The sequence below is a fragment of the Halyomorpha halys genome, unplaced genomic scaffold, assembly GCF_000696795.3.
Source record: "Halyomorpha halys isolate HHAL.00 unplaced genomic scaffold, Hhal_1.1 Scaffold150.1, whole genome shotgun sequence".
In the NCBI taxonomy this organism is placed as follows: Eukaryota; Metazoa; Arthropoda; class Insecta; order Hemiptera; family Pentatomidae; genus Halyomorpha; species Halyomorpha halys.
Window position 1 is genome coordinate 978,536 of NW_027113424.1, and position 9,108 is coordinate 987,643.

The 9,108-nt window shown below is 28.9% G+C and overlaps 1 protein-coding gene across 3 annotated transcripts in view; it reads right to left on the minus strand.

Moving 5' to 3' along the window:
• Nucleotides 1–9,108, minus strand: part of LOC106678626 (cilia- and flagella-associated protein 44) — a 50,035-nt gene that overhangs the window by 17,896 nt on the left and 23,031 nt on the right. For all 3 annotated transcript variants that reach the window (XM_014417250.3, XM_014417249.3, XM_014417252.3), the window contains exons 10-17: nt 7,559–7,765; nt 4,044–4,956; nt 3,637–3,709; nt 2,727–2,873; nt 2,351–2,615; nt 2,105–2,271; nt 1,240–1,458; nt 298–405 (exon numbers count right to left, since the gene is read on the minus strand). In XM_014417250.3, coding sequence (XP_014272736.1) covers nt 298–405; nt 1,240–1,458; nt 2,105–2,271; nt 2,351–2,615; nt 2,727–2,873; nt 3,637–3,709; nt 4,044–4,956; nt 7,559–7,765 — 2,099 coding nt within the window. The remainder of the gene's footprint in view (nt 1–297; nt 406–1,239; nt 1,459–2,104; nt 2,272–2,350; nt 2,616–2,726; nt 2,874–3,636; nt 3,710–4,043; nt 4,957–7,558; nt 7,766–9,108) is intronic.

Here is a 9,108-nt window from a genome sequence, read left to right on the forward strand (position 1 = left end):
CAAAAAGAGACACTTTTGAGGTCGTCTTAATTGTAAAAAAAAATAAAACATCCTTTTTATAATTATAATTATGAGAGTTCTTGTTAATCATTTAAGATATCTTTGATATAACAGACTGAGCACAATAAGCTTCCCAATTAAATGTGTTATTATGCAACCATACAAAATACAATATAAATGAATGTGGAAACAAATTGAAAAACAGAACTTATATAAATTTGATTTAGTCAATATATGTTAATGTTTTCAAAACAAGAACTTACAATTACAAATATATTAAATTGTCGGATCATATACCTGCCTTTTTTTAAAATATCAAACATAATATTCTCAACTTCTCTTTCAGCCATCAAGAATGCAACAGGAAGTTTTGCTTGTAAGAATGTTGTTACTTTGCAATAAAATCTGTAATCATATCAATATACTAAAAAAAAACAAAAGTTATTTACAAAAGCTATTGATTATTGTTTAATTAATTTAGAATGCAATAAAATCTTAAGATAAATTGCAAAGAGAAAAAGTGTCCAAACGTAGTGTGGCATAGTGTTAGTAACAATTGAAGGTGAAAAAACACAATTCAAAAAAGATCATAAATTTATGAAGTTTAAATCGCACACTTACAAATTTTAGCCATTTCTTTTAATTTGGCAAAAAGAGTATATATTGTGATGTTTTTATTATTTTTTAAAATGATGTTTTGTTATGTTTAACAGGTCTTATAATAACAGAAAAAGTGAAATGTCCCAGTCACAATTCCAAAAAGTTATGCAATCGAATAATTATCAAAAAAATTAATGAATTGTCGAGTGAAAGTGCATTTAAATTAATTATAATAATAAAAAAAGGAAGATACTGCTGAGAAGCAACAAAATGCAGCACAAAGGAAAAGAAAATATCAAACCAATATGCCAGACAAAGCAATTCATTTAACTGTAGTGTCTTAATCAGGATATCTTAAAAGTTTCAATGCCTGTTATCAACAAATAACAAGCTTAAAATCATACAAGTATCTAAATAAAATCAAACTTCAATTAATTTTGGATATCTTAGAAATTTATTTCATATTTGCTCAACATTTATATTTTTGAACCAAAAAGAACTGGATAATTTTGTTTTTTGAAAAACCTAATGAGCAGGGAGAACTTCAAAGTGAGTCTTTAGCCAAAAAACATTCATTTTAATGCGATAACTAAACATGGAGCAAGCAATATTAATATTTAATTTAAACAAGAAACTTACGAATGAGCGTAGATATAAATTTTAAATGTCTTGATTGGATTAAGAAAATAGTTAAAAATTTGGTCCCTGATTTGTTTCGCTTTCTTAACTTCAAATTCTAATCGTTGGGTTAATTCATTTTTTCTATTTAGTAAAACATTTAATGTTCTCTTATTATAATCTTCATCAATAATAAAGTAGTCTAATGGAAATCTTAAAGATTCAGGAAGTCCATGATTTCTATAAAAAAAAGAAAATATTTATTTTATAAGAAAGATAATGGGATAAAACAAATAAAGAGACATTTAGAACAAAGAAAAGCTTTTTTGTACTTGCTACAGTGACATTATGATTCTACAATAATTACCTGAATGCTTTAGTGTACCAAATCAAAAGATTGCTCATATAAAATAATGTAAATAATAAAATAAAATAAACCTGAAAAAATATATATCCTTCTTTCTAATCAATATTGATAGCCAGTATTAATACAAATTCAAAATTATTTTATTATTAAATTACTTTTATTTTACTTATGCTTTAATTTACTGACCAATAAAGTATAAGTAGCCTAAAAAGTCTCAGAAAAACTTTGTATCAGTCGGGAGGCACCCATGGCTTTTTTCAACTTTTGACTATTTAATATACCATTCATGTGAGTATTAAAATGTTCCATAAATTATTATTACATTCACTTCTAGTTGAATATCAATAACAAATTTATAGCGTCATTCTATATTCATTTGGTCTCAAAATCGAATTGGAGGAAGGTAAAAGTTCAAACTCATACTTTCAATGTTGGTCACAGAATTTTAATCAACTTTTGCTCATCTCAACCTAAAATTTACTACTTCAAAAACTAAAAATAAATATAATTTATTCTTACAATGAAAATAAAATTTCGTATTTGTTAGCTAAATTTTGAAGCTTAGCTAACAAAACTTCTTTGACATCTACTTGCTTTTCTAGCCAAACTCTTTCAGCTTGTTTCACTGAGTCTTCTAGACTGGAAGCATCAGGTTCAATGATGTCATTAATTCTTAACTCTTTAGGCTAAAAAAGAAATATTTCTAACTTATCAACTTCATTAAAAAAAAAAAAAAGAAAGAAAAACAATTAAAATCTAAGTTACCAACAATATTGCTTGTGGAAAATTACGCTTTTCTTTAAACTTTGTATGTACCAAATTGATACCATAAAAAAAAATATTAGAATCTTCTCCAATAGAATAAAGATGTCTAAAATCATAAGTTATACAAATCTTTTTTATCCTTCCTCTTATGTTGTCATGCATTCCACAGACCCAGTAATTAGAAAAATCAGTAAAGTTATCTGGATTTGTATTCACTATCTTAACAGCACCATTTCCTTGGCCAATAATTAAGTATCCTCCATTGCTATAAAAAAATAATAATAATAATAATAATAATGCATTAAAAACATAATAATAGAAATAAAAAACTTAAGAAATAACACTTGATATCAGAAGCAATATATAAACAGCTTACATATATAAAAAGCAAGACATTTCTGTATCTTCAAATTCAGCTATGGGAGTACATTTATATGGTTCATCAGCACCTAATTCATATTCATAAATTAAACCGGCATCATAACCTCCAGGAGAGACCCAAATGCAATCGTCATTTATATAACTGAAAATTAACTAAATATTATTATAATATATATGATTACTATATTATTATTCTATGTACTATGTGTCTTGGTATCCAAACCTTTTAGCCCAAGGGGTGCCACCAATATCAGCTAACTTAACATACCAATATTCTCATTACATTATCATTAATTACAGTTCAAATTTTCAGATTTATTATTTATATGTTATTTAAACTGGTCGTTGAATAACTAACAGATAAATGTCATTTTAAGGGCTTGATAAGGTAATTTTATAGTTTTAAAAATTTAGACAAACTTTCGGCAGATGGGAAACATGAATTTCGTAGAATACACAGTCAAAATGGCTGTTTTAGTTTGACAGTGGGCATAAAGAAACTCACATAAATTTAAGTAATACAAGTTTATAAACAATAATAATGCTAAACTTATTGTATATCCATACTAATTAAAACATACTAAATCTATATACTGTATTTATACTGACTAAAATGGGCTAAACAAAATATTGATATTAAACTTATTGAAATAAGTTAACCAAAAATAAATATTATATAAATATTAATATGAAACAAGGAATACATGACAATAATTATTAGTTTTTATAAATGTAATATAAATTGAACATAAAAGAGCAAATAAAAATAAAATCTACATTGGAAAAATACTGTTGACCAATTATTGTTTAAGGGGAAAGTGGGATCCTGAGTTCACCTTTATCTTCTACAATAGTAAAAATATATATACCAGAAGAATCCACAACATTAAGCTGCAATAACTTACTCAGCAAAATATAGAGTAGGAGGGCCTGGTGGACAAAATCTTGGCGGAACTTCTTCGTCTTCAGATATAACATCTATAAAGTAAAAAAAAAAAAAATTGTTAAAGGGTATGATTTAAATATTATATCTTTCAGTATTATATCAGTGATCCATGATTTGGTAGGCACAACTCAAAAAGGGTGTTTTAGAGCTAACAATAGGCACACCATTAGGTCTGAATAAAAGATCTTAGAGTGTTTTTCCAGTCTTACAAAATATTGCAGCTGATGCTTCAATTATATAGATAGGTCACAAGAAGACAATGGTCCACCAAAAATAATATAAAGCAATGACGATTTTGAGTTGTACTCTTTCCATACTATCTGTGCAAAATCTAAAGTACTACATAAAAATTGTAATCATACTAACCTAGATCATCATAACTTATTTCTTCATCAATTATCTGTAATAATTTATCTATAATGACTTTATCTTCTGGAGGACCTAATGAACAAAAAGAATAATCTTCAGAATTACTTTTAATTTCTTCATTTTCTATGCCATCTTTATCTAGTTGTTTATAACCCATGCAAGCTATTATGCCTTCACTATCCACTATTGGTTCAGATCCAGTTCCTTCAAGTTGGTTAGACTTGGGTTTTTGCTTATCATTTAAATACTCTCCTTTAATTTCTTTCAACTTTTTGAAGATCTCCACAACAGCCTCAGTCCCCTCCTTGTTCAAAATAGTTTCTCCCAAAACCTCATCAGCTAATCCTCTTCTTATTTTTTTCTGCTCAACTAACTCTTGAAATCTTTTAAGAATAATGTTTGGAGCTTTTTCTGAATATTTGTAAGAATCAGTTGATAAATCAGAAAGTGCGTGATCTTTAATTTCTCTCAATTCTGTATTATCATCGCTATCATTATATGATGAGCGATATTGATATATTTGCTTCAATAGCAATGATTGATCTCTTGCTGCATCCTTCTTTTCCTCCAACAAAGCTCTTCTTTCTTTCTTTAATTTTTCTCTTTCCAATTCTCTTTCCTTTAATAAATTACCAGCAAACACATCCAGTTCAGCAAACTTCTTTTTTCTTTCTTTTAACAACTTTATTTCATATTCCCGTTTATTCTTCTCATGAATTCTACGCCTTTCCATTCTTTTCATATTTCTTTCGATGGCCAAGTTTCGCATAACTTCTGCTTTGACACTTTTAAAATGACAGACTCTTGTTGGCAGTTTAATTTCAAAAGAATTGACTGGAGGATCAGGAATGTCTTGAGCTAATGCAACTTCAGTAATTGTTCCATGGGGAGATATAACAAGAAAGCAATCCTAAAATATCAAAGGAGATTAAGCTAAATTAAAATTCATATTTTTATTATAAATTATTTTCACAAATTTTTAAAAAATATATTTTTAGAATTTTTTTTCTATTAATGCATAAAAATCCATAATAGTGTGAGGGCCAGACCCCCTCCATGTACACTTCTCCAATATCACAATTGTTTTCTTACTCAAAACTATTAATTAAAAACAAATTTCTCAGAGAACAAGGGGCCGCACTGTAATAAAATGGCATCCAAAAATGACTGACTCATAAATTTAAATCGAGCTACTTTTTTGTCATTGTATTTGACTAATTTCCACCACCATTGGCCTTTTACTTAGCTATTTAGTTAGAAAATCATAAATATCGAAAAATAATTGTCCTTAACTAGTGTTACAAAGCTCAATGAAAATCACTTTTTTTCATGATCAATGTTTGGAGAGGTTGATCAATAATCAAATGGCCAGCAATAATGAAAATTTCTTCAATTAAAATATGTGGAACAATTATTATTCTTTTAAAAACTCTCAATAACAAGGATAAGATATTATTTTCACAAAATATCCAATATGAGTAAATGAGAAACTCAAGAGATACAAGAGATAACTCTATCTCCCGATTTTATAAAGAATTGAAGTGGTTTTATCCTTTTTAATACTGTTGAGTATTTCCTAGCATACTTTCTCAATCAAATTATCCAATCTTGCTTTCCATCATACATCTCTAATCTCCTTCAATTCAAATCCTCTTTTCATTCTTGTAATACTCATTGTTGGTCATCTGATTTATAGACAATGGCCCACCAAACAGTAGCTTTTGACAGATCTTCTATAATCATATCCACTTATTATCCCTAATTTTATTTGTCATACCAGGCTTCCTACAATCAAGTGACCCTTCCAGTCGTTAGATTTTATCAATAAAGTAACATCCCTAGCGTCCACTACTTAAATATGTAATTCATTTCATACAACTTTTCATTTTTGCGCTAGACTGTTCTTATAAAAAAACACAGAGACCATTTTGTGAGACTTAGTTAATGGGACTCTGCTGAAAACGCAAAGTAAAAATTTTTCATAATCGCAATACTTTCTTTTACTATATATACGATACATAGGTAAATGAAAATAATAATAGGGGTTATTAATATATGTGTTTTTGTGCAGCTATTGCTTGCTGAAATCTGTTTTCCATGTATTTTACTGAAACAAAGTGGGAATAGTAAATAAATATTATGATGAGTAGATAGTTCACTCTGGATAATGTATATTGTTGCGGCCAACACATTGTTTAAATGAAAATCAACTGTATAACATATGTTTTTATTGTTTAAAAAGGCATATGTTTTTCTTTTGTTTTTATATTGAAAAATAGACAGACAACTTCTTAACGTCTCACTGCATATACATATCTTCTTCATTTTCTCCTCACTAAGCATGGCCATCCACATTCCACATACATTCTGGCCATCTTCGCCAGCTAAATCATCTTAGCCACGGCGGGCGGACTTCTTCGACTCATCCTCCAAGAGGACAAGGCAGGCGGGCGTACGTCCTTTTGTCGATCTACTTCCACGAGAATATCCTCTCAGAACAACCACAACCGGGGCCCCACCAATCACCGGTGAAATAAGACTTTTTTCTCTTTTGTTCAATTAATTTAATTTTATAATAGTGTTAAGCTTTCTTTTTGTTTCTAGTTGTATATTTTGTGTTCCTTTTTATTATGTTTACTTATTTAAAAATAACAAAATTTGGCTATTCTTCTCTTTTCACGGTTGGGCTAGTAAAGGTTCCTTTTGAACCCCTACCCACCGTAACATATATATAAGGAGATTGGGTGTGGGTCATAGAAGAATACAAATCAGTAAAGACTTATTTATTAGAGCCAAAGTTTCGGCCAGAATTTCAAGCCTTCATCAGGGCTAAGAACAAAAAACAAGATAGCAACCATAATGAATAACATAAATTACAGAATGATTAGAAAGTAAGAAAACACCTAACATTATAGATACAAAATAGTATACTGTAGTCTTAAATAATCTTGTTTATACCTTACAAGCCAATAAAAAAAAAAACTTTCAAGTCAATATTGCCACTTAAAATTATTCTCTATTTTGTACCTTTCTTTATTTTCTAATCATTCTGTAATTCCTCCTATTCATTATGGTTGCTCTCTTATTTTTTGTTCTTAGCCCCGATCAAAGTTTCAAATTCTGGCCACAACATTGGCACTAATAAATAAGTTTATACTTATTTGTGTTCTCCATTGACCGCACTCCCAATCATATTTTCCTCATAAATAAATATAATGTTTTGCATTTCTCCTGTGATAAAAATTGTTCTTTGAGGAACCTAATGGTAAAAAATAAATTAAAAAAATCTACCTCTATGAGTTAAGATCAATTTCCAGTAACCAACAAAAAATACGTATGTAGTTAACTATTACCTACTGTTATAATTCAATACCTACAAACAATCAAAATAGACTTGTTTTGAACCACCTAACATCATTAAAGGACATTAAGAGTTTGTTACTACAATGTATACTATATTAATTTTTAAAAACAAAAAATAAAATAGATAAAATAACAAAACAATGAAATACCTTGTTCCTGTTCCAAGTTAAAGAATAAACCTCATCAGGCAGTAAAACAAACCCAATCGGGCATAGTCTCAAATAATCTTGCTTATACTTTACCAAACGATAAATAAATATCCTGAAGTCAACACTGCCACTTAAAATAATTCTTTCACCCTCTCTATGTGGATCATAAGACAAAACTGTAATAGCTCCATTATGGGGTTTAAATACCTGAAAACAGAAACTCATTTAAAAAATATATATAAGAAGATGGGTCAGGGTAGCGATCAAAAAAAGAACAAATAGTTATAAACTATTTGTTCTTTTTTTTTACCGCAACCCTGACCATCTTCTTATATATAAATTTTTATGGTCAAGTATATATACATATATATTTAAAAAATACTTTAATCTAAATACCACAAGAAAATAACATTATGTCTTGTCTGAATGATATCATACTTAAATAGGATTCACTGAAACACATAGTCACATAGATGAATTAAATTAAATTTTAAGCTAAATATAAACTTAGTTATTAGGATAATGATGAGATAATAAGAAAAACTAACTGTAGTCAATTTAATGTTAAAGGATTAAATGGATGTTCTTCATCATAGAAAGGTTTCATTAATTCCAATTCAATAATTTCATTATTTTATACATAAATAAGTCAATGAATACACTATACTATCATGTAGCTAATCTAAAAATATAATAACAAATGAGGTGATGCACCTCCAGATGTATCGCCAATATCCGACATTCAATTGAACCATTCAATACTCAAATAACTTCTAAAAAGCCTAAGGGCCTTTCAAGAATGTAAAAAAAAAAATAGTCAAAAGAAGTTTTATGTGAATATAAAATATGGTAATAGGTGCAGATAAAGTTAACAGTGCCATTCTCAAGATGGGGTATAATAAACCCCAATAAGTAATTATGAATAAGAGCTGTAAATAAAGGAAGGAAAATGCCAAAATTGGCTATCCAACAGTTGAAGGAAACTGAAGCAAGATATTAAGATGTAGAAATAATGATGACTTTCACAAAACTGATAGTGAATTCCCAATTTTTCCAGACGACATAAAGAAATTATTTAAATCAAGGCGAGAAAAGAGACCATTGTCAATCATCAAGATCAGTTGACTATGGTGGGCGGGACATCTGGCAGGAATGGCAGAACACTAAGTCCTAAGGGTGACACAAGATGATAGATTACGTGGCCAGTGATGAGATAGGAGACCAAGGTTGCGCTTCAGCAGAGAGCTGACTGGAGGTCAAAGTTGCAGGCGGCCTTCCTCCCGAATGGAGTTAAGCACCAGTTAAGAAGAAGAAGATTAAATAAGATGTGAGACCAAAGTAGGCTCTCCCTCCTTCTCTTAAGACATTTATTGGACCTCCAGAACAAGCTTTTGTAACTGTTCATAGCTTAGAGGATTCATATCTTCTGCAAATAAAAAGCTCCTGGATTTGCAATTGCATTATTCCAATATTTCCTATGTTCAATAATTTATTGTGTAATTACTGGCATAAACCTCATGGACTTTTTTTTGTATATATATATATATATA